The sequence below is a fragment of the Poecile atricapillus genome, chromosome 2 (genome assembly GCF_030490865.1).
Source record: "Poecile atricapillus isolate bPoeAtr1 chromosome 2, bPoeAtr1.hap1, whole genome shotgun sequence".
NCBI classification, from domain to species: Eukaryota; Metazoa; Chordata; class Aves; order Passeriformes; family Paridae; genus Poecile; species Poecile atricapillus.
The window spans coordinates 57,602,194-57,629,352 of NC_081250.1; the positions used below are offsets into that span (position 1 = coordinate 57,602,194).

General features: G+C 38.6%; 1 protein-coding gene across 9 annotated transcripts in view; it reads right to left on the reverse strand.

Annotated features, from left to right (window-relative positions):
* TPPP (tubulin polymerization promoting protein) overlaps positions 1 to 27,159 on the reverse strand; it is an 81,183-nt gene that overhangs the window by 33,570 nt on the left and 20,454 nt on the right. For all 9 annotated transcript variants that reach the window (XR_009276822.1, XM_058831278.1, XM_058831277.1 and 6 more), the window contains exon 3: positions 4,473 to 4,626. Coding sequence is in view for 8 of the 9 variants with exons in the window: in XM_058831278.1 (XP_058687261.1) it covers positions 4,473 to 4,626 (154 nt within the window). In the remaining variant the exon portion in view is untranslated. The remainder of the gene's footprint in view (positions 1 to 4,472; positions 4,627 to 27,159) is intronic.

Genomic DNA, 27,159 nt, shown 5'->3' on the forward strand with positions numbered 1-27,159 from the left:
TTGCCACCTACAAGAGACCCCTTCCTTTCCTCCCCTCTAAGATTGGCCCCTTAACTCCAGTTCTCCACCATTTCAACAGTCCAAGTCACTACATGATCCCAATTCATGGGATCTAGCAGCCTGATTAATATGACCTTTCACAAAAACAGTGTGCCAACACTTCTCTGAGGAGGAGTTTTTCATTCTTGTTAGTGGCAAAGAGAAAATAGAAAGGGAAATATATTACAGTCTTTTTTTTTTTTAAATGAGGGTGTTGCTGAATCCGTCTTCGATTCAATCTTATCCCCAGTCTTTAATGAGTTTAATTAGACTTGTTCCAAAGCGAGATGCTGTCAACATAAGCCTTTACATAGACTACAATAATCCCTCTTTCTCATTTTTTTAATGAATCTCCTGAAGAGCCTCTATTCATCCAGTGCAGCACTCCAGTCAGAAGAGCTGTGTTAACACACCTGCACAATCCCAGTGAATCACATCTCTGCAACTAATTTGCCCTGCTTTCCCCATACTGTATGCTTTTGCAGGTGTTAAAGACAGACCCCATGTCCTGCTGCATTTACTGATGGGCAAGAACCTCCCTTGTCAGGCTTGTCACTTAGACATATCTGCTCTGCCCCTTATGAGCTTTCATGTTCAGGTTTCATACCCAGTCTAATAGTCTCCTCAGCAGATCAATAAGCCTAGTTTGTAAATATACTCTTGCTCCACTTTGTTAGATTTACTTCATCCCTGCTGAGTAGCCCTCTTTTCTCTGGTCCTAGAAGCCAAAGCCCCATCTTCAACAGAAGCCATACAGTCCACTTCTGCCCAATCTTTCCTCCTCCTGGGATGGGCAAGACAAGATCTGAGGCTCCATACCCATCAGCCTCACCCCTAGACCTCTGTAGTTCCTCTTTATATGCTCCAGGTTACCTCCAGAGCATTACTCTGGGTACCCACAAGGAAGAGGAAGAAGAGGTCCATGTTAGGAGGCTGGAAAAATCTTGGCCATGCATCTGCAACAATCCCATATCCTGGCACCTACCAAGCAATAAAACTCCTGAGATATCAGATGAGATCAGAAAATACATGCCTTGATCATCCACAAGAAGAATCTTCAGTGAATTTTCTGTGACTGGTACCCATTACTCCTGACTCCATGGTACAGCACTGTTGCCAGAGTACAGTGTCACCCATTACAGAACAGGGAAGTGTAACAGCACATGAGATATTTGGGATGGGAAAAACTGTGACTGTTCACTCCTTTCCAGATTTTCACTAATACACAGCTCATGCTATGGCCTGATATAACTACAAATTCATGGTCAGTTCTCATTCAACCAAGGATCCTTAAAAGAACCTGTCTGTCCCCACAGTGTGAGATAATTCTGTTCAACACTATCACCCATTTTCCCCCTTTTATGTGAACACTAATTTCAGGCTCAGCTGTCTCTGATGGGTCTTGTTGATCCTCACCAGTGCTCAGGATACTATATGTATTCTGAAACTGAAGAACTGCAGGTGGAGCATATCTGTGACTTTTTGGTGCCAGAAGCCACAAGCTTTCAGCCTTTTCAATCTCAATAGTCTTTGTCCACTTAGTTTCCAGCTATCACTCCTTTCCCACCTTGTGTAGCTTGGGTTTTCCACAAATATCACATCAATCTCCTCTTCATCTTCTCCTCCAACCAGCTGAAATCTCAGGACCCTGACCACAGCACATGTCCCACAAGAGTGCCCACCTCCACCCTGATATCGAGAAGACACAGGGGCTCTCTGAACCATGCAACGTGGATACTCTATTAGGACTTCTTCCTAACAGAGCCAAGGACTCTGATGTGCTAATGGCAGTTCTGCAGACTTCTTCCATATCTTAATGGATGTCCATGTGCTGGACAGTATGTCCTGCAGCTTTTCCAATCTGTAGTATTCAAGCAGAGACTCATAGTCTTAAGTGGAATTCCTAGGCCTCTTTGCACTTCTGCTGCAACAACTGTTTTGTCTCGTTTACCACACTCTGTGTGCTGCGCTCTGGCTTCCTTCCTCTTGCCCTAACAGGTACATTTTGGTGAGAATATGATCTTGCCCACATCAACATCTCCCTGAACATCCATCACCCAGCTTTTAAAGTGCTGTTGCTGCTGTACTTCCCTGCCACCCATACTCCTCTTACCATGAATCTGACTGGACTGAGCTCTGAACAACATGATCTGGCTTTAAATTAGCCCTCTGGTGAGCAGAAGGTGTGAATGAGATCATCTCAGATTCCTTACACTTGAAATTGTTCTGCATTTCTCTGTCAAGGACCCTGATGAATATACACTGAAGTTCAACTGTTTTATTTTAACAGCAAACAATGACCAAAGCATGGATCTGTTCCCCAGGAGGTGTAGAAATGCATTCAGCATCGTTATGGTACTCTTTTGGAACAGGGAAAGAAAGAACCTCAGTTTTGCTCTTTGTAACCTTTGTGTAGGAATGAGGACTGCTAAAAGGCCCTAGACTTCATTTACATGTCTGTTTACAAGCTGTCCAAGTTACACAACCTGCACTGTATATTCTACTGACAGATCACAACCAAGCAAGCTAATAAAGCCACTGGCTTAATTAACGCTTATTCCTTTCTTCCTGTATGACAAACTCAATCATACATGTTCTGTTCCAAGATTGGAAAGCAGCCTAAAATTCACTTGGTTTCAACATCTGGCTACTGAGCCTTCTCAACCACAAGCAGGGAGTTTTGTAATTCTACAACACTATGAAAGAGAAGAAAAAAATAAACAGAAAAAGACAAAAAAATCTTCCATCACTTCTATCACAACATGCTCTAAAATCATCATTGTCTGATGTGAAGGTAAACTTTCCAACTGTCCTGCTGAAGGAGCTCTTTCCCCAGGCTGCCATTTACTCCAGACATACTGCCCCTGCCACCTACCCCCCAAAATACCCAGTACAGAACACAAGAAGCTAAGATACAAAATTCCCCACATGCTGCTGAAGTATTCTTACCCACAAGCTTCACTTAATCATGCTTTCAGCTCCTTCCCTAATATGTTTAGAGTAATGTGTCAGTAGTCACAAAGTTTTCTGTCTGAAACCAGAACCAAATCTACGTGACCTATAGCAGAGTTTTACAGAGCAGGGAACACACTACATGGCATGACTGACTTACCTTAGAATTTTTAAGAAAAGCGTAATGTAGCTTTATCTAACTGTTCAAAAAGCAGCACAACTTAAAATTTCCACAATATTGACTTCCCAAAGTAAACAAAGAATTAAAAGTTTGTATAGAGATTTCATATCTGCACTCCTGGGTTGCAGGAGGAGAGTGGCCATGTATTCATTTATTTATTTGTCTTTAATTGCCAAGTTTGAGGGTCTTTATTTTACTCTCCAGGAAGTCTCATCCATGTCCCCCACACAGAGACCATTTCCTTAGTAGCAGACACTGATCATTTCAGTGTCTGCCTGCTGAAATACCAAAAATGGGATCAGGAGTGAGGCCTAGAAGAATGTACAAAATTCTAAGTAAGAATCCCTGAACAGATGAAGAAGTTACTCAAATTTACTCAGGTAAGTGAAGAACAAAAAGGAAGGTTCAATAAATAAGAGTAGAAGAGTAATAAAATATTGTAAAAGCTGACTTATTTTACAACTCAAAAGAGATCTTTCCACTTGATATTTACACTGACCATTTGTAGAGAACCAGTTTCTGAAACGATTATATTTTCATTCATAGGTTTACAGGCAAAATTCAGGAGGATCACAAATTTTAAGCAGATGAACTTCTGTACCAACAGAACTATTCAAGCTGATGGTAAACACTCCAGTATCTCCTAAAATACTGGATAAAAACTTGCCTATCCTGGACATCTAGAAGGACAGCCAAGGTTATGTACCTTATGATATACACATATACTGCTTTATAGCTTCCTTTTCACATACAAAGCTTAATACTAGTATTTTAAAAATAAAAACAAAGAACATTATAGCTCTGACAGGCTTGGAACTAACAAGAAACAAAGACCAGACCACATGGTAATCATTCCCAGATTTCCAGTGTTCTGGGATTCACATGGTGCAATTAAATGTATTTCAATATGCCTTTGCATTTTGGTATTTCACAAGACACAGCTTTTTATTGAGACTCTAATGCTATTCTACTGATTTGATTCTATTGATTTGATTTGGATACACCACTCTTCATGAACACTTCCTTGTTCTAAGCATACACAAGAGCTCAGGGTATTCCTGAGGTGCTACTAGGTGGTAGTATAATTCCTAGAAGGAGCAATGACAGTGCCACACAAGAACAGACAGCAGTGCAATACTCAGTTGTTGCATAATCTTTGCTCCCATTCTGCTTAGCAATTGCTGCCTTCAGGCTCACAGAGAAATTGGGATTGTGGTTTGTAGAGGGAAGTGGTGAACATAACACTGCAGTAGAACAAAGGACAGGTAGAAATAATCTGTCCATTAGATCAGTAACATACCGTTACTCCAGTTAAATCTGGGCCTTTTCCTTCAATTAGTTTATACATTTCTCGAAGTGCTTCCTCATCACTTTTGCCTTTAAATCGCTTCTTGGAGAGTTCTTGAAGAGCTTCCTTAAACTGCTCAAAAGTAATAGTTCTTACAGACTTTCCCCTGTTGAAACACATAGCAATTGAAAGAAATTACAAGTGAGCACAAAAAGCATTTCAAGAATAGCAGAATGGTTTCAGTTTACCACAGTGAACAACAGAAAATTGCAACAGAACAGGAAGGCCCATGCAACCCATTTATGGCATCAAATAAAAGATATCCCAGCAATACCACTTTATTTTTATATGTACATGAGTAGGATAGCACTTTATAGACTTCCCTTGAGGAATGTTCAGAAATAAAGAGGAAATAAAGGAACTGGGTGTACTGTCAAAATGCCTGCAGCTCATCAAATTAAATACAGTCTCATTTGGTTGATCACTCATAAAGCCTGCATGTACAAGACAAGAACTGAAGCATCTTAGGTTAGTATTTTTATTTAATATTTTTTATTCCTCTTTGAATAACTGGTTATAATTTTATTTATAAGTCACTATTCATGTATTCACAAATAAATTAAGTATTATTCTGCTATTGCGTAAAGCAAACTATTGAAAAACATTTAAAAACTTGAAATTCCTCCTCAGTTGAAGACTGACAAGTTTTTAAATGACACATTTAAATTCAATACCAGTTTTCCTTCGTAGACCATCATCTTCAAAAAATATTTAGAGGTACAGAAAAAACACAAAATAGTAGTCTGGTAAACTCATAAACCTCCCAGAAATTTGGAGCTGAACACTTTCTGTAGTTTTGACTAACAGGAAGACCATCTTTTCATATTAGTAAATCACTTACTTATATTTACTTTTAATGGAGAGGATTTTGCTGTACAAGTGTGTGGTGCAAATTCTGATGAATGGGATATTCACACATTACAAACACCAGTTTACACTGTCATTCCTACAGACCTTTTTTGGGCCATCACACCAAAGGTTTCAGTTGATAGAACTCTTACAAAGCATTCACTACAGTGATGTATTTAACCAAAAGGAGGTTAATGCATGTCTGTTTTCTAGCATTTTAAAATACTCAGTTTAGACAGGAGATAACATTGTATAGTATGCACTGTTCCACTCAATTCTCTAGTATTAACCTAGTTTTAGTGCTCCTCATTTTAAATTTCAGGTATGAAACAACAGAATTACTGAGTTTACTCACCATTAAACCAAAACCATCTATTTTTAGTTGATATGAATCACAGCAGACACAAACCACATCTTTTCCTATACTAGTAAATTACAGATTCTCTGATATTTTCAATAAGAATTTACACTCCCAAATTTAGCCACAGATTTTGAACTAAAATTTAACATATCAAAGAGAATAATTTTCAAAAAGATGTTTTGATACTTATGCTGATATAATCTTAAACAGTACCATCTTCAAAAGCAGATAATGTTTACAACATTACAAAAAAGTGAAAGTAAAAAGAAAAAGTCTCAAAGTTAAAGTAATATTTGAGAGTCCATATTGCCGGAAACATGCTACTATAGAAGTTCTGTTTGCTGCTTGAGCATTTCTTTTTATGCCAATTTAGAGAACATTTCAAGCAAATCAAGGGAAAAAATAACCAAGCACCAACACACAACCCAGACCAGTCCTTTCAACAGGGACAGCTGTTTATATAGGAGGAATAAACAACAGATACTAGGATAGACAAAGTGTGCACTGGCAACAGAAATCTTGGGCTAGAAAAACAGTATATAGAAATCTAATTTTAATTCAAATGTCAAAAATACTATTGTGAGGAGCAATTCAGCTGTATGTCATGGATTTATCTTTGATCTTTTCTTGGACACCTTCAGTGGTCAAATTCCTCTCAGCTGGAGGATGCCTCCACTAATGAAAAGGGGAAGTGAGATTTCTGGTTTAGCAACCAATAGTCAGAAAGTGAAACCTACTTCAATTAACTAAACAAACATGAAATTTTATCCCAGGCTTTTAAAACAAAGAGAAATTGGTTATTCACAACAAAATTCAACACTAAGGGAACCTGTTACATAACTGCTCATTACATTCTTTATTTGCTCATAGCACTCTTTATTTTCAATGCGGTCCAACAAATGTAGCAAACATTAGCAACCCCACAAAATAAACTTGATGTGTTTTTTGACCAAACCTTGCTGTTTGCAACTACTTGTCTGCTTTGGGTAAAGCATATGCTGGAGTATCTCACAGAATTATCTGGTAAAAGAACATCATGACAGTAGAAATAAAGAATATAATCCAGCATTTCATTAATCAGAAAGACAGGTGGAATAAATTGCAATTAACTACCTGGAATTTCTCCAGGATTCTCATTAAAAGGATTAACATCCTTCTTCTGATGAAACATGTCCAAGAACTTTTAAGTAGCTCAAGAGGTCAAAGACTTCATTTTGTTTTGCCTCTCATTTAGAAAAAGAAAGCACTGGCAATCACTGCAAGGCTTCAGCATAACAGTACCCTAAGGCCCTAAATTCTCTACAGATTCAAGGCCAAGTCTCGCATGCAGGCCTTGCCAAAGGCAGTTTTCTGCAGCACATAGGTTTAGCTTGGATCATCAGTCAGGATCATCACAATGGGAAAGAAAATGATCACTTTCAGCAAAACCAGCAGAAATTCATGTTGACTCATTTATTTTTCACAAAATATTCTGAGCCAGAAGGGAGCCACAAGGATCGAGTTCAACTCTTAAATGATCAAACCCACGACTTTATCGCTATTAGCACTGCGCTCTAAATGAACTGATCTCAAGGTTTTATTAACACATGAAGAATTTTGTTACGTTGCACTCTTATTAAATAGAAGAGCATAACTTTTTTGTGTCTGAATTAAAAGGAAACATACATAAATATGGCTGCCAAGAGGAACAAAGAACACTTGGTCTAAGGTACAGCAAGCTCTCACATTTGGTCTTTTGCCTGTCACTTACATGGGGCAAGGAAATGAGTGGATTTTTCCCCTTCAGTTTAAGGTATAACCACAAATTGGACACATATATGACCAATGTGGTATTGCAGTTGGACCCCAAAAGAGGAACAAATGCACATTGTAGCTGATATTCTTTATCAGCAAACAACATTAATTGGAGCGATGCTATAGGATTGGAAGTGAAGGAATTTTTGCAACTATATCCCAAGTTTCCTAAATAAACCAGCTTTAATTTTGAAGTTTGTTATCTTTTTCTACACTCCAAAAATATCCTCTCTCGCTTCCCCATCTATTACAATATTATCAAATCCACTTGTAAAGCATCCTGATTAACTCCAAAACTCTACAGCTGCAAAATATGTCAAGTCTGGTGGAAAATCCTAGGAACACGACATGTTCTTGCACTTTTGGTATGTGAGGTATGGTACATGTATGCCACATACCAGCATCTACATTACCAAGCAGCAATCCTACACCCTTCCTGTCTCCAGAGACAGGTCTCAAAGAGCTCTGAGCAGTTTCTGTCATCATGATTACTAACTAGAACAGCATGCTCCCCTCTCCTCTGTCTGTACAGTCATGGGGGTTGAATGTATAGGAGACCACCGACTGAGTAGGTAGAAATGACAGAAGAAAAGTCTTTCAACAAACCCTGACTTATACTCTCTCCAATCCAGGTCCACAAAAACACCCTAAGGATAATGACTTGCTAGTACTATTAGATGGAAAATTGGACATAAGCCAGCAACATGCACTCCCAGCCCAGAAAGCCAACAACTGTATCCCGGGCTGCACCAAAAGCAGTGCAGGAGCTGGGTGAGAGAGAGGATTCTGCCTCTCTACAATGCTCTGGTGGGAGCCCACATGGAGCACTGCATCCAGCTCTGGGGTCCCCAGCACAGGAAAAGACATCGACCTGTTGGAGTGAATCCAGAGGAGGGCCACAGAGTTGATCAGAGAGAAGGAACACCTCTGCCATGAAGAAAAGTTGGGAGAGTTGGGGTTGTTCAGTCTGGTGGAGACATGGCTCCAGGAGACCTACTTTTAGGGGGCTTACAAGGAAGGATGGGGGCAGGCTTTTATCACAGCTGTTGTGACAGGACAAGGTAACAGTTGTAAACTAAAATAGGGTAGATTCAGACTAGATATAAGGAAGACATTTTTAGGAGGGTGTTGAAACACTGCAAGAGGTTGTCCAGAGAAATGGTAGATGGTCCATCCCTGGTCAGGTCGGATGGGGCTATGAGCAACCTGATCTCACGCAATATGTCCCTGCTCACTGAGGGAAGGGTGAGGTGGTGGTGTTTACCTAGATGACATGTAAAAAGCTCCCTCCAACTCAATCTGTATGAAAAATTATAATACTCTGAACACAACATAACACACCCATATAACTGGTCATACCCCCAGTTTATTTTCACCATTTTTAATGCACTGTTCACAATCAGGAAATCTTTGCTTGTACTATCTCTTCAGACCTCACGAACTTAAGAAAAAAACCTCAACCCATAACCCCCCCAAATAAACTAATTCCTTTCTATTAAGCAACTCTACAAAGAATCAGGTTCTTTGTGTATATTTGTAACTTGTTTTTAGAAGCTCATTATAAATATCTCGTTTCCATGGGAATAACAAAACAAATATATTACTTCCATTCTCCAAGTGTTACAAGTTCAAACAACTTGTCTGCAATTAACTATGCCAAGGGTGATCACTCAGTTCTTAACACTCATCTCTTAGGTTTAGTATTCCAGTATAGAAAGAAGATAAAACCTATATGTTAAAAAAAATAAAAATTAAGGCATCAGAATGAAAATTATAACTGACCAGAAAATGAGACAAAATGGAAAACAGCAGCAAGCAAGGGAAAGTAGGAGAGAAAAATGGTTTTTACAAAACAGGTGCCATAAGGTTGGCCACTTTAATAAAAAGAACTAAATATATGAGAGACATTAATAATAAAAAATTTTAAAGCCCTATATTTCATTATGACACAAAGAAACTTTTATGTTTAGAAAGGATACATTCTTACACACCATTCTATTTTAAGCTCTGCTTCTTACAATAAACAGAATTACTCTAATGCATCATCCTTCAGTGGCAGAAACCATGTTCATGGTACAATAATGACAGCCTCCTGTATCTACACCTACATTTGGGAACAGAATGAACATACTCAGAAGAATTTTAGGAAGCTTCCCCTCACTTCCCCTTCCTTGATAAGTTTGAAATCCTCAGTTTGCTCCTGGGAGCCCAAGTTCACCTATATAGAAGCATTCATTCTGTGTCTGGACATTGGCACAGTAAAAAAAGTGCAAAGTATCAAACATTAGCCCAAAGTAGATTGGAACAGCAAGTGATACAGATTTTATTTGCAAATATTACTACTAACAGTGCACCGAGTTCTTAAATGTGAAAGTGTACTGCTGCAAATGGATGCTGTGAACTTGAGTACTATTTGGATTAAAAGTTGTCCAGAATTTCAGTTGAAAAGCTACACAACTACACTCCATATACCCAGTACACAAAATCCTTGACCGGTATTAGAGATCTTTATCTTCACAGCACTAAAACAGTTCACTGTTAATACTACAAAGTCTACAACTTAATAGGTCCTGCTGTAATCTCCAAGCTACCAAAAGTCATCCCGAATTCCCATCACAATAGGACATTTTTCTATTTTCTTACATTGAATATAGGAAAGATGGAGAACTACTGAGAGAAGCTTCTATTTTTGTTAGCATGTCAGAGAAGATTATGGCAGGATAAAATAATCAGGACTGTTCTGCTGTGGAAATTGTCACCTACTCACAAAGGTCTGTGGAGCATAGCAGGCCTGACAAGGGTCTAAAAACACCGTAACTAGAAGTGGGAGCCCAACAAAGGTTTTTGCATAAACTCTAACAGGAAGAGTTTTGTTTGAAGTTCTAAATTCACCAGGGACTTGGGTGTCTCATCAACTGAGCAGTCAAGTAAAACTCAACAGCATCTTTTCTTGTAAATTAGAACAGGACATCGGGTACTTCCTATATTTATTCCATTCCCAAGGCAGTCTCATTCATTCAGAAAACAGAATGAAGGGCCACGTTGGCAAGAGAGCATATGAGCCGCTTATTTGTCACAGTTTCTGACTCAATGGCACAATAAGCCTGATCAGGCTATTTCTGATTTGCCACTATTGCTCCCACATCCATGTAAGCAACTGCTAACTAACACAAAGAAATATTTCTACATTATCAGAAATAAACATTGAAAATTAACCATAAAAAGGTATTGTCACTGAGAACAAGTCAGGTGTTTTATCCTAAGGGCTAACCAAAGGCTTACTTCCTAATGACATTCAGCCCTGACTTCAAACTTTATCTGTTTCTCTTTTACCTTAATAAGCCATACCAAAAACTCACTACAGCTGAAACTTAGTGATATTCATAAAAGGATTTTTCTTATTTACCACTTTACAGCAGCAACTTTATTATTATTATTATTGTTACAGCCCAGAGCATTCACCCCTCTTTGTTTGGTAGAACACTTTCTCTTCCTTGCTACTTATAAAAACACCAAGTCTTCATGATGAGAGCTATAAACATAATGTATGTCAATAACAATTGCTAGTGGGTATTTGTACTACACACCTTGACATACCACAGACAAATTCAAATTCCTTGAAGCAAAATAGGTTTGTACTGGTCTCTCTAACAGATGCATTTTTTTCCAAGAATGTCTGCTGTAACGTTATCACCACAAAGTCCAGGGCTGTTTAACCAAAAAGCAGATTATGCTGTTGGTGGTTTATTTTTTCCTTTTTGTGGTTTACAATTTTCACTTTCTCCTCTCTTACACAACTCAGCAGGCTATCAGCATAACAATTCATAGACAAGAAGTCCCAAACTAAAGGTAGGTCCCTAGATAGCTAACCAGGCTGGTAGAACCTTGTAATCTAATGGAGTATTGAAGACATCCTCTGAAGGTCTGGTTTTTGCTATGTATTAGTCAAGAACAGAATAAAAACCCTCTCAGATATATAGTGAAAAAAAACCTTAAAAATTAAAAATAAAACATTTTCTTGGATAAGACTGAATAATGTATGATGAACCCAAAGCACAGGCTTGTATAAATTTTAAAAATACAGCTGAAGACAGATGTGCAAGTGAAGAAAGCTACTTTAATACTATCAGGGTATTAGCACTGCACTAACCAACAGTTCTAAAGAGACATGGTTAAAAAAACAAAAAATAACAAAACTTCAGGTATCACCTCACATCAGACTTCTGCCCTGTCAATGGGTAAAACTGGGATACTGAAATTAGACATCTGTATGTTGATGCATGCAGGAGTAATTTGGCAAATTACCGGGGGAAGAGGCATAGAAGATATTTTCAAAAAACTGATCCTAGGAAGAAGCTACAACAGAGATCTTTAGCTAAAGTAGTGGTCACTTCTGGAACACAGGCACCTTTTATTGCATGGCTATTTACCACAACTGGATTCTTTTGAGGGGAAGAATACAGCTGACAATGAAGACATCCAGATGACCTTTACAATATCCAGATGACCTTCACAATTAATCTCCCTAAAATAGAAAGCATCTTGGCCAAGTCATAGTATAGCAGTTGGACTAGATGGCTTCATACACCCCATGACCACAAGGGAATGGCATTATTTCCTAAGAAAGAAAAAACAAGAGAAGCACAATGCAAAATGCAGTACAAAATTCTCTCACTATACCACTGCAAATAGTCATGATTTACAGAAACCTGTATGGGAATGGGCCACAAGGGCAGAACACCTCAGTTCATTCATTCAGGAACTGACCTTGGAAGTTTTCCCTCCTGGTGCTTTTTGTCTCATTACTGAGCAAGAGTAAAGCAGAGTATGCCCAGTTTATTGTAAGTATCTGAAATTGGGACAGCTGCTAAGCTGTGAAAATCTGAAGCAAGAAGACATCAACGGCTCACTAAACCAGAAGCTGATTAGAGTTCACTGCAACTTAAATATTTTAGGCTTCTCTTATGAAAACTCTGTTTTCTGATACTTGAGTTAACACATCTCTCCTCTTTTTTTTCCTATCCTATATGCTTCCTATGTGCTTCACTCATGGTGAAAACTCGTTTCCTTTAAAATAAAATCTGAAATTCAAAAAAAGACAAACCCAATAGCTATGAGCCTATCAGATGAAATAGTATTGGGAAGGGAATGAAGGGGAGCTGCAGAAATATGACTCAGCAAACACATTACTAAGTAAAAACTTCCAAAAGAAAGCAAATCCCAGAATAAGTTAAAGGGGTTAAAGAGATTTAATGGGATTTACAGAGGATGAAGAAAAGAGAAAGTCCAAGCAGACAGTAGTTCTGATAGCTATATATGGCTTAAAGGAAAATATTAAATTAGCTAAACAGAATAGCAGAATCCAATTATTTCACATTTGTTTGGGGTTTTCTTCAGTTTAAGAGAACAAAAATAATATTACATTTGAGTATTTAATCATGAAGATTCATGTAATGGTTAGTTACTGATAAGAAGCATTAGGAAAACTCTGTGAAGCCTGAAGAAAGCACACATCCCAACTTACATTAAAGGAGTTTGCAAGTGCATTTGGCAGGACAGTCATGGACCAGAGCTTGGAAAAATATAGAAACCTGTGCTAACAAGTAGTCCGGGAATACTTCAGCTCTTGTTAAAGAAGAAAGATATCCATCTTATGGTTGTCAATCCTGTGGACTCTACCCAAAGAATGCAAAAACTAGAAACACAACAGATAGAAGACAGTAATTTTATCACTCCTTAGAATGCTGTCTACTCCTGTGAAAGAATCCAATAAATGACATACAACTTGCAAATAATGTTGTTCAGTAATATAGAAATCCATCCCTTGGGTGCATGAAGGATTGATACCATTTGACAGCACAATTTGGGTGGAAGTTAAGACATTAAAGGACATGGCAGGGGTGAGGGAAACTAGCAGGAATATTAGCCAAAGTACAGAAATATGTAGGAAATTAGGAGCAATTCAAAAAAGAGGCTGCAGATAGGTCTTACACACAAATGGTAGGGAACAAACTAGTGCTGAAGCAGAAAAACAATGTCTAAAAATCAGGCTTCAGGCATATATGCTGGTTTCTCCTCTAGAAGGCTCGATTTATTTGCTGCTCTCTTTGGTTCTTGTCATCTTAAGGATATGCACTAGGCTAGGCATACACACGGACCATAGGGGAAGGGAGCAGAAACTAACCACAGTGTAATAACCCAATATAGCACACAGCTGCCAGAGACACTACTGAGCACATCCAAAATACAAAAATCCAAGAAGATGATGTCATAGTGTTCATTAAGTCAGCCTCAAATAAATAAATTAAAGCAGTTAAGAATAGTTGAAGATATAATAAGCATTCTTAATAACTAAGCACTTCATCTGTCAGTCTTCCCCAGGCTGAGCTTATCACACAAGCTAGTGGTAAGAAGCCATTTTCATATAATATTTACCATTTTATCTTCAGAGAGCTGAAAAAGCTAATACAACCACTGCAGTTTCAAAAGCTGTTTCTGCTGTTGAAGTGCATGGGCTTAGGGCAAAGGCTTTACAGCTGAGAGGACAGGGAAAAGAACCAACATCTCCTGTACTTTCTTCACCAATTAAAGCAGTGCACATGCACACACTGCCTAATAACCCAGGGAAAGAAAGTAGGATACACAGATAAGGCATCCTTCTACAGCTCACCAGCAATCCCATGTGAGCTGATGTCTCATTCATGTCCCAGAACAGAAAAAAAACCAAACCAACCAGCGTCTGGGTTTAATTTGATTTTCTCTCTTGATTTCACACCTAATGTGAAAATATTTGATTAAAAACGAGATCAAAGTATAATGAAACAACATCCAACACAAACATTGTTCTATAACACTGTGAGAAGCCGTGACCACTAGTAAGGTCAACACTGTATGGCCAAACATCCTCTCAGCAGAAATGAATGCATTTGATACCAAGCAATTAATCCATAGAAACTATACAAATTTGTTCCTAAGTATGACTACAAAAATATTCTCAAGGATGGCTTTCATATCATTAGCTATTTTTCAGGACTTCATTTATATTCCTAACCTGAATTTATATAAATACATGGCACTCAGAGATAGGAAAAGAGACACTTTGAACCTAATGAACTTTCAATGTTAGCACCCTCGGGTTTTTGGTAACCAGTAGCCTTCCTTATTGCTTTCTCTCTACATACAGTATTAATGTTGTGACTGAGTCAACATTTAGGGAAGACATTACCTTTTTTGATGAGACCAGTTAACCAAGAACAGGACATGACATCTGACAGGGGAATAAAAAGCAGAATTTTTACAATAGAAAACAGAGTTACGTAAGACAGTGCTGTTTTTATTAATGAGACCCAGAACAGAAAAGCTTCATATCTAAGAACTAGATATTAAATGGTTATATGGTATGACATCCTACTCGATTTAGAGAAAATTCAACACAGGGGGACAAAGAACAATGGCATTATTAAATAGAACTGGACACAGTAAGATCTTAATTCCTTAAGTCTCAAGATATTAGAGCTTAAATTATGCTTTCATTAAGAACTGAACTGGACTTTGAAAGTAAACCATTGCACAAGGGACAGAATAATAACTGAATCCAACTCTTCGTTATGGAACAACAGTGAACATCCAAGCTTCTGTCTAACAGCATATTACTGAAAAAAAATTCTCCTTTCAATTTTTCCTTAAAATTACATTAAAACAAAAACCCTACTTTTATGCACTACTGACTTTCCTGGAATTTCTTTCTTGTTTTCCTCCTCAGATATTGTGACGTTTCAGAAAAAACTCTAGCTGTATTCTTACCATGTCTAATATTACCAGGGATTTTTAATTCCCAGACATAAATTTAATGACTACCCAATTTTTAGCCCTTTTCCTACATGGAGCCAATCCAGATCAAACCCAAGTACAGTGCAAAATGGTGGCAAGGCAAAGGGTGAGTATTGTGGGGACATGTTTTTCAATCATCATGAAGGTCAAGTAAAACCACAAGTACAACTCAAACATTTTATTGCTTGTTCCTATGGAGAAAGATGTCTGGGTCACTGTTTCAGTGAGGCCTCTAACAAAACTCCCATCCTAATTCAAAAATTACACTGGTCAATGTAAAGAAAAGTCGTCCCTGGCTGATGAAAAGAAAAATGAAGGAAAAGGGATGAATAACACAACCTTGAATTCATATAGAGCATATTCGCTCTACTGTTCAGGCTTGGCAGCTGTTTGTTAATCACCATAGTGTGCCAGGATACAGCAAGTTTACTTGAATTTCTTGGCCAAGAAATTCAGAAAGGGCTGTCTGATAGCTGATGTAACCAGCTCCAGGACATTCCTCCCTATCCTCCAAGTAAATATTTCCAGTTGCAGACTGGTTTTTGGTGAGTTTTTTGCAAGAAAGGTACAATACCATTTAATACTATACATAAAAAGTGTTATACATATTTTTCAGAAATAGTTTTGCATAATTATTTCTGAAACATAATTTAAGCAAAGCAACACAGCTTCATGTATTTGGGAACTGTAGCCAGCTCAGCAGACAAGCTCAGTAGTAAGCAACTCATTGCTTACTAAAATACAACTATGGAAGCCAGAGCAGCAGTCCTCTAATCCAAGGTGGAATTTTCCTTTAGAGTTTAGTTATACAGAATTTAAAACCAAGAGTTTTATCAGATTGTCTCAATAAGAAAATATCATTGTTAGATGTTTTTACAACAGCACCATTCCAGTTTTTCAAAGGATATCACAGAGTTCGATTGTTTTCCATGTCAAATCACATCTAACCAAAAAAGTAAATTCTCAGCGCTGTGACAGCTCAATGACCGTGAACTCTCTAAGTAAAAAAGTATGTGTTTGTGGGAGAGGTTGTTCCAGTGATCCTGATGACAGAGAAAAAACACGGATGTATGTATATCTGCTAACATTTTTTGCTAGTAATATGAGAAGGTGGCAGTATTAAAAATAGACAGCTGGTGTTAACTGACGCCAGTGTGATCTCAGTGTGTAAGAGTCACTGACCACGGCTGGAGACAGAGAGGTGTGAAATCAAGAATGACATACCAAGTAAGAAAAGAGAAACTAAACTACAGCATTAGTCCATATCCACAGGTCACATGCAGAGAAAGCCACAAAACTCTTTGCCATAGCCAAGGACCAAATCACGACCTCCAAGAAAGGAGAAACTAGACTTCAGTTACGCACAGAGCAGAAACCAGACATCTTCTCTTTCAAAAAAAAACATAATATACATTATGTCTGTCTACATTAATATCTACATTATTATATAGAAATATAATAGAAATAATAAGGAAACTGCATATTTCTCCCCTACTGGAAGACTGCCTTCCCATATGAAAGTGAAAATTGGATGGTCACAGCAAAGCTCTAAATATACAGTCTCCAGTCTTGGAGAATTTTCCCATTTTCCCATGTCTGTTTCTTGCAAAGGAGATTTCACTCTATGTTAAAACAATATTCACAGTGATGTCCTGCTCCCCATGCCCTTCTTATGTTCATGTCTTCTGAAACAGGCACTAGAGATGCAACTGTCCACATTGGCAGCATTCTCATTTTACAAAACAAAAAGCAAGCCAGAAGAATTAGGTAGACTGTGGACGAAACAGTCTCTCCAGCAGCTTACAAATGAGAGTAGGGGAGTATCTGAAGAGGTATCCACTTGAAGGGAACAATACTATCTTTAAAAAGTGCAGATGGGAAATGTTAAGGCTAAATTATAGAGTAGCAAAACCCCTGTAGCACTTACACATGAGAGCACCTTGTTTCCACTACAGATCCACAAGCCAATTCCATATGCCTGCTATTCCCAGTGCTGAGAATATTCTTTAGTAAGTTCTTCTGCTATGCCTTTATCATTTCTCCTTACCATATCTTGTGGAGATAGGTATCTACCTTTGCACAGCTTAGGGAAAAAATAGCTAATGCATCTGACCACTTACTTGGTATACCTCAAGAGCAATCTCTAGGTACTTTCCATCTCAGCACAAGGCTGCAGCAATTGATGACACAACCCTCAATCTGAATGAAGATCCCCAAACTAATCACAACCAACAACTGTAGGAAGCCCCAGTATACTCCATAAGTAATTAGGGCATGCCTGTGAGCTCAGAGACCAAAATAATTCAATATAGATGAAGCACAGAGTTTTATCCATCTCCTGACAAAAAAAAAAAACAAACCCAACTCTAGAGAAAAAGAAAGCCTGCCAAACAAGTAGTTACAATAAAGCTACATCCAGCTTCATAAAGAAGCCATTTTGACTCCTTGAGTGACAGAGACTGATCCTCTCTCTCTGTGTCCAGAGCACAAAACATTTTCCAAACAGAACTCTCACTTGTGCCACAGAATCTGCAGAACAGTCCATTGCAATAATGTCTCGGCACTTTGTCAAAGCTATAAGCAGAGAGTGACCAAATTCTCTATGGTGATCTATCACCTCCTCTGGATTAAAGATCTGCATATCAGTCTTTATAGTGCTAACTCATGTGCATCTGGAACTAACCCAAAAGAAAGGCATGATGTTATGCCATAACATTATGGCAGTTGATATCAATACAGATATTCTCTCATTTACATCACACTCCTCTATTCAAAACATGGAGAAGTTTACAACAAATGGAGGTTTACCCACATAGTTGAAGACATTATCATCACAAACCAAAATTATAAGGAACAGTTAGGAAGGCTCCAAGATGCTGGAATGAATTGTGAAAGCAGAGAGGTGACTATGAAAGAGCAAGCATACACACTTTTTGGAAATCTGTGACATATTTAGACCAAAACCTACTGAAGGAAGGTATCGAGCCAATGCTGGGTAAGAACTGCTGCCCTCTTGTTTTTTCCTTTGTACAAAAGGGTATTTTCATCTACAAACACAAATTAGTACCTTCTTACACTAGCAATCTCCAGAAGCTCTAAGTTACTTACACTCAGAAAATTAAGCTTCATGTCCATTTTTCTTGGATTGCTATCTTAATTCTGAAACTGTTTTCTTCAAAGCCTCTGATTTCACCAGCAGAATCAACAAAGTATTGCTCCAAACGGTCATCCACTGACACACTGCTGCAAGAATATTCAATGCATCTATTCCCACAATGTTTTGTATAGAAGGACAAGATTTCTAAATAGTGGACAGCTAGTGGAACAATTAGTAATAGACTTCCATGCTCTTATTATACATGTCAAAAAATCGTCTTATTTTCCAGGTATATAGTAACTTATTTGTGGTACAAAATCTTCTGAATGAGGACCACTGATGAATTTCCATGGGATCTAACTCTACATATAGGGTCTCATCGTCCATCAGCACTGCCAATAGGGTAGATACCATTTGTAACAAGTCAAAGATATCCTCACAACCTAAAAAGCACAAAGCAACCTGGCTCTTGCAGGAAAATAGAATGGTACAAAACCGATAGATTAACACAGTGTCATGTACGTATACACAGTTCAGCTCTATATTTTGTGTTGCACGTACCAGCCCGCACAGGTCTACTCTGAAACCTCCCAAAACACACAACTGACAAACATCTTTGCAGGTTTACATGTTGGTCTTTTTTATTACAGAACCTCTACATTAGGAATGTTAATACAAGTAGTCAATTTAAACTAGCTTTATGAATGTATTTATGGTTATTTAATGTCTCATAGTAAGGACAGCAAAACCAGTATGAATACAACAGCTAATGTTTCAGGATAACACTCTCCTTTAATTACTTAACAAAGTTTGACAGGGTAAAATACAATCAAAGCAAATTTTATGCACTCCTGAACATCTTATCCTACACCTACAGAGTACCCTATACACATCACATCAACAAAGCTCTGAGATCACAGCTACAAAAACTACTGTCTTTACATCTTTCTAACCTGCAGCACTTATAGGGTGTCCACCCCCTTAGAGGCATTAGAAGCCAAATCCTCTCACACTTCAAAGTGAAGTAAAAAACCCTCCAGATTTTCAAATGGAGCTCGACAAAGATGACAAGCAGAAATTCTGGCCAGAAATCTTCTGAGTACACGCAAATCAGGTAAATTCTATATGCTTCATTTTCTTAAAACAACAGCATATGACAATTAAAAATGCTGTTGAGAGGTTAGTCAATGCTGTAACTCATTCAAAAATCACTACGTATGTTACAGAAGCTGTGCTCTTCAGCAAATGACTTCTTCCAAGATTAAGAGATCACACCTGGGGCAAGCACATACAGAAATCTAGTCAACACTTGGCCTAAATTATGTGGATAACTGTCTCCAGAAAGTACATCTTGTCATCTTCTTTATCTCAAAGCTTTGACAAATGGAGAGGAAAAACTTCCAAAAAAAGCAAATATCATGTTAGATAACACCAAGTCAACACCCCCAACATTAAAGAAGTCCAGATCTCCATGGGTAGTCCTTTATGATTGCTCTAATATACCTCTGCTGTTTACCTGAGCTTACCATCACTTCACAGTCCACCTGGACTATGACTTTCGCAGATTAGTACTCAAAGACAAGGAAGCCAATGACTTGGTGACACAGTGTAGCATCTAAAAGGGAAATAAAAGGAACAATCTTCCAAGCATGCATGAGCTACTGTAGTGTTGGGCAAAGAACACAAAACTGCATCAGGAAAGGAATTATCAAAATTGTTCAAAATGGCCAATGTTGACTGAAGCTGAAGTCAGCTGGATTTGCTAGTCAGTCTCAAAACCAGAATGCTAAATTAAATCAGCCCACAGAATTCACCCTATTCAGTACATAAGCAGGAAAACCAAGCAGCTTATTTAACTGCCTAGTACATTCTCTATATCCTTCCCCATCTGGTTAGAGGAGTCCCAATAGGCCACAGTCTGTTGTCTTGGAAAAAAAAAGGATCAAGCTAGTTCTGTGCATTTTAGTTCAACAGATTTCCCAGCTACAACATCCACTTCAGCATAATGTAAAGCTCTCCCATTACTCTCATCTGAGGTGAGTGATGAAAGAAAAGTAACCTGTCTCGAAGAGGACAGCACAGCTCCAGCTTTTCTGTAAAGGTAAGGAAATAATTTCCATTTGATTTTACTGCATAGTCTTGGGGGAAAAAATCATGCTATTTATGTTTTTTAATAAAGGATGAACTGCAGAAACACATGGCAAATGCACTGGCTCTCTAAAGCATCTACTAAATCCTTCACTGTTCTTTTTAAACTAGTACCAGAACTTACTGGGAACAAAAAGCATTTAATCAGACTATAGTCATTAGTTTTAGATTTTCATTCACACTACTCATTATGTCTAATAATTAGCATTAAGAATGTCCTGAACTCAAATCTCAGACAGTTAGTTCACCACCATTTTCATCTGATATCTAGAATTAAATTTTTTTATTTCTGGATATACACAGGACAATTGCCTCATAGAGTGGCTATCAGCTACCGTACGAGGTACGTATTCTCTTTTCCTAGAACTACCTTTCTGTACCTTCTCATATAGTTTTCTTAGACACAAAACCTACCTCTTAACCCAAAGCTCTTTAGACTAAAAAAAGACACAATCTATAAATGCCAAATTACTCCCTTTTTCTTGTTTTTCCTATTTATATGCTCTTTTAAGAATACTAGCTCACCTGTTAAGTTTTTTGCTGCAAACTTAAAAGGTGCCAAAAAAAATCAAACATCCTCCCTAGAAACCCTATAGTAGAGCTGAAAACACTAATCAATGCATACTGCTTAGAAACCTACAAATCCTTCTGTTGGCACCATGCCAAATGCAAACAGTTTGACACAGGCTGATCTCCATTTGGATTACAAATGCCCCAGGCATCTATTTCCATACAGCATCCATGACAGGAAGAAAATGTAAACAGCCTAAATTTGGAAGAAAGGTTACTTACTACCTGTTTCAAATTGCAACACAGGAAGACAGCCCATAAAGGAGTATCAAAATAGGGCTCCTTGCATCCCCCTAGTGACACGAACTACCTTAATGTGCAGAAGCAGGAGCTGCTGTGCACAGGAACTGAGGGGAGAGCAGATGGTAAACAATGTAGTCATCTTTCTTACGGCAGCCCATAACACAGAGACTTGTACTAGCAGAAGCAAACACATAACACCTTTTTGTAAAATACAGACTGAATATGACGATGAGTAAGAGCTGCCCACCCTCTACTCTACGATCCTCTCATCAGTAGCTTCTTGTATTATTCTCACACTGGTCTGCGTCAGATAAACCCTCCATTCTCAGCACTATCGGTTCCATTCAGAAGTTTAACAAACACCACCCCACAAAGAGTAACAAACACCTCCAATATCACAAAGCAGCTAAATCCAGGGCTAATTGGTACTGCGCTGGGAATTATAATGAGTGTATCTAGAGATCCTGTATAACTGAGAGAGATTCCAGACAAAAAGCACAGACCAATTTTGTTTTCTCTCACAATTTTTTCAGTTGCGAAGTAATGAACTGTTATAGTGTTACAGTATCACTGTTATTATCTGTTAACTGCAAGAAAAACAACTTCTCTTGTACATAATTATAATGACATAAAAGCTATCAGTTGGACCTTTTACATACCACTAAAAAATATCACACTGACAGTACAATAACTACTTTTTAGCTTATTTTCATTTTTAAACAATATTTGCAACTGAAGAGCATCTAATAAAGATCCAAGACATCTGGGCAATGAAGCAAGTGCTGTCATGTGTCATGAGAGTCACAGCCTGGTGCCAAAGATCACCAGTGTTCTGCAGCTGCTCATGCCCATGATCACAAATGGCACTAAGTGATACAATGCTCTCCTGTATCAGCAGAGACAAACAGATGTACTAGCTCCTGTTCACCAGATGATGGTGGTGGCTTATCCTTTTTTTTAGAGTCTTCTACGTTTCTGCCTAATCTGAGCATCTGAGTGCCACAATAGTGAAAATAAGGTAACAGAAGTATCTAGAAGTTTGCTGAAGGAAAATATATCCACTGAAAGCTCTGCAGCTGCACTGGCTTGTTTGGAGAAGGAAAACTTGCATGAAGTTTACGGACTCAAAAGACCCCATAAAATTAAATTTTGTGTCAAAAGGCTTGAAGCATCATATGATGCCAGTGCCACAGTCATGAAAATAAGGTAACAGTGCGAGACTGGAAGATTCCGCACACTTTCAGGTCTTTTCCTTCCAGGACAAAGTTGAGGCAAAGAAGAGGAAGGGCAACTCAGTGCTGCCAAGGCAGCATTCCTCATTTTCTGTCAGCACACGTTACCATCCCTTCTCCAAAGCTCACGGCTCAAAACCCAAGCAAATGTCACAAAAGCTTTGCACCTGGCACAGTGCAAAGGGCTCCACGAGCAGGGCACTGCAGCACCACACTCTTGCAGCTGCACAGGCCTCACTTCTGCAGCACCACAGCCCTGGCAAGCTTGCGGGAACTCTGTGCTGGGCAGCTCTGCACACAGCATAGCACCAGGCCCAAAAGCTTCTCCACAACCAGTTCCTGGGAAGGAAGAGCACCGAGAAAACCTTCTGGACTTCAGGAATATAAAATATTCAAAATATTTTGAATATCGAGTGCCCTGGCTTGCACAATGAACTCCTGCCTCCACTCAAACAACTTTGCCTCAAGGTATTTTCCACCGCTTCCCATCACTGACAAAAATTCCAGTTGCGTTTTAAGCTGCTGCACAGCTTAGGCAGAAACTTAATGATGCAAAACCCTGCAGTAGGGCTTTCTGGTTGGTCTTCTTTCCTGAATTAAAAACGTCCAGACAATACAGAAACAACCCCTGCCTGCCTGAGGGACTGACTCTGTCTTTTCAGCAATCAGTGCTGGGAATGCCTGCACTGCCAAAAACAATGGGCACAGGCAGGAGGTGAGCTGCTCTTGTTACTCCTCACCACAAGGGTACAACACCTTAACCACAGTACTCCTGCCTACACTGCCAGCTGCAGTCAGCTTTCCTCGCTGAAACTCAGGGCTTTCCTACATTTGCTCCTTCAACCATAAAACTTCACCATCCAACAGAACATCTTCCTCGAAAAAGTTGCCATGGAGATTTCTTTAGCCAATTAAAATGTTCTGAGAACCTGCAGAATCAGCACCAACATCCATAGGCTCAGCAAGGTTTTGAAAATTATTGATCTGCTGGTAATATCCACAACCTTTGTAAAAATGAGAAACAAAAAATGACTGTGACATGGAAAAAAAAGTTTCAAAGGGAAAGTCTGTCCTTTTTAAGGGGGAGGATTGTATCAGAACTCCCTACCAAATTTATATCTACTTTTTTTTTAAAATTCATGGGAATACATGCACATGCATTAAAACTCTGCAGAAAGTCAGACAGAGAGATCAAGCTTCAAAAAAAATTTGGATTTCATTCATGTTCCTTCAGTTTAGCATGCACACAGACGCACCCACACAAAAAACCCCTACAATTCCAATACTGCCAGAAAGTAACACCATTTTTACTAATCCTGGTGAGGATTTAATGTCTAGTATTTAACAAGACTTGTTCCAATTCAGGTATTAAAAATTCCTCCTAAACGTCTCAATAATAGAAAGAATACATCAATTAGGCTCTTCCAAGTCAAGACACTGTTATTTTATAAATTTAAGGCAAATAAAAAGGTTGAAGAATGATAAACACATCAGATGGAGCATACTTCCATTCACAAACATCACATCCCAAGCAGACTACATCTAAATTCTTTTAGTAGTTTTACACACATAGGCAGATTAAATGAATCTAATTACAACATATACAGTATATTAATCCTCTTTCCAAGATGAAGGATTTCTAGATCACGTCTACTTTTAGGAGTAAATAACATCTATATACACACACTTTTTTCCCTATGAAATTTCCACTAACTTCAGAACAAGAAGTTAATTTCTACTGTCTATACAGGAGCACAAAGAAACTTGTATTTATTTCAGAGGTCACCATGTACCACAGCCAGCCTGCTGACCATCTTGGTGGTCCTGCACCAGGCCTGTTCCAGTTTCCTGCATAGGGGAGCCCCAGACTGGGCACAGCACTCCCAATATAGTCTTACAAATCTAAGCTGAAAGGAAGGATCACTTCCCCAGACCTGCCGACCATACACCAACTCATGTAGCCCAGGATGTAGCTACCTTTCCTTGCTGCCACAAGTCACTCTCACTGCAAGGACTGTTGTCACCTCACCTTCAGAAGTTTCCCATCTGTGCTGGTTGTGGCTAGAGTAGAGTTAATTTTCTTCGCGGTGACTAGTATGAAGTGGTATTTTAGATTTGTGTTGAAAACAGTGTTGATAATATAGAGATGTTTTTGTTACTGCTGAGCAGCATTTACACAGCACCATGGCCTTTTCTGCTTCTCCTACTGCTCCTCAAGGGAGAAGACTGGGGGTATGCAAGGAGTTGGGAAGGGATATGGTCAGGACAGCTGACCCCAACTGACCCATGATATATTCCATATCATATGACATCATACTCAGCATACAAGCATTGGGAATGAGGAAGTGGGGGGATATTCAGAGTGATGGTCTTTTAAAGTCACTATTTTGCACGATGGAGTTCTGCTTTTTCAGGGATGGCTGAATACCTGCCTGCCCATGGGAAGGGATAAATTACTTCCTTGATTTGCTTTGCTTGTGTGAGCAGTTTTTGCTTTTCTTTTTGAACTGTTTTTACTCAAAAGTTTTCTCACTCTTATCCTTCTGATTCTTTTCTCCATCCCAGTGGTGGCAGAAACAGAGAGTGGCTACATGGGGCTTACTTTCCAGCTGGGGTTAAAGTACGACACTGACACCATCACCACCTCCAGAGCTGCCTCCTAGACAGCTGGCCTGCTCTCCAGTCCATGCCTCACCAATCTAGTGATGATGTGACTGGGGTCGAGTCCTTGCCATAATCAGTATATACTAACTACACCCCTTTACCACAGTGTCAGTCATTTCATCAGAGAAAGCAGTGAGTGAAATCAGGCATAACTCCTCCTTGGCAAATCCATGCTGGTTGCTCCAAATCACCTTCTTGTCCTTTGTGTGTTGAGGAGGGACTTCCAAAAGGATTTGCTTCATAACCTCTCCAGGGAATGAGAGGTTATGCTGATTGGCCTGTAATTTTCCTCACTCTGTCTCTTCATGCATGGGCTGTATTCCTCCCACAAAGCCTCTCCCTGCTTCTGTCTCTTGTGTATCTCCTTCTCATGGTCCAGCCCAGTCAGAAGCTTTGTGTTTACTCTTGCTAGCCTGTTGCCTTGCCTGTCCAACATCCTGCACATGGGAATGAAACGTTCTTGTGCTCTGATGAAGCCTCCTTGAAGGCCAACCAGCTCTCCTGGACACTTCTACTCTCCAGGGCAGTTTCCAGAAAGAAAATGAAGAGGCCAAGATATGCCCTTCTGAAGTTCAGGTTTGTAATTCTGCTGCTAATCTTGATCTTTCCTCTCAGGATCTTAAACTTTGTGTACAATCACCTGGTTTCTGCAAAAAAGGCTGCCTTGTCCTCTATGTCTTAACCAACTTCTACTTCAATCCATGAAATCGAAATTGATATTTAACAATCTGGAAAATGCTTGCTTGTAACTTAGTTTATTTAATCAGTAGAACCAAGGCAGATTTCACATAGCTGCTTTTATAAATGAAAATGGTGCAATATAAATAATGGTGCAATAGGCTGACCTGCAAAAAAAAAAAAACAACAAACAACGAAACAACAACCAACTTCTACTCTAAGCCAGTAGAAGTTCTTGTAGCACACAAAGTGTGGCAAATACCAAGCAAACTGCTATATATAGTACTGTGTATGACATCATGCAGCATTCCTTATCAGCTGGGAAATGAATCACTCACCACTGTATCTATAGGTCTTCATGTGATGTCTGCTCCTACAAAATGGTGTTTTTAAAATCCTAATCAGCAAACATCATCACAGGTATAAAATTTATCCATTATACATGCATAAAACAAGCCTGTGTTACAGCAAGTGAATTTAAAACCATATTCCATTTCATATGCAATCACTATTTTACTTCTAGATTTTATGCTTCTTGGCAGAAGAGGGAGAAGAGATGCTTTGTTTTTTAAATAAAAAGCTTTTGAAGGATAAAGTGCAAATGGCAAAATTACATTTGGCTCTTTAGACAAGAAAGGCAGTTGAATCTTAATTTCAATTAAAATAAAAATGCCACAAAAAAGAACACTTTCTGTTGAAACTTACCTACATTTCTACCTAAAAATGCACAGCTTCACAATTTGCCTGAGACTTAACAGAAAAGATTTTGCTCTGTGCATTGTTTAATATCCACTTAAAACTTCCTGATGCAGACACTTTAAAGTAAAAAAGTTAACTGTTATGCCTACTTTATGCATAAAAATCCTTTTCTGTGCCACTATCAAAAGAATGTCTGCAGTAGTGATGTAAAACACAGCTTGCAACTACTAGGTCCTTCGTTTATATATAAAAAACACTTCACACCTATCTAAATACTTCAAAAATGTAAGAGAGGCTTCAATAACAATCTCTATTAAAGACTATTTACTTCAGAGAAACCTCATGGATAGATACTTGTTTTGAACAAGCTCAGGGGTCAAAGTGCTAGTCCTTTCAAATACAATAAGAAAGCAAGATGCATCATACTTGTTCAATACAAAGAAAAGACAACAATTATATTACAGCTGACAAATG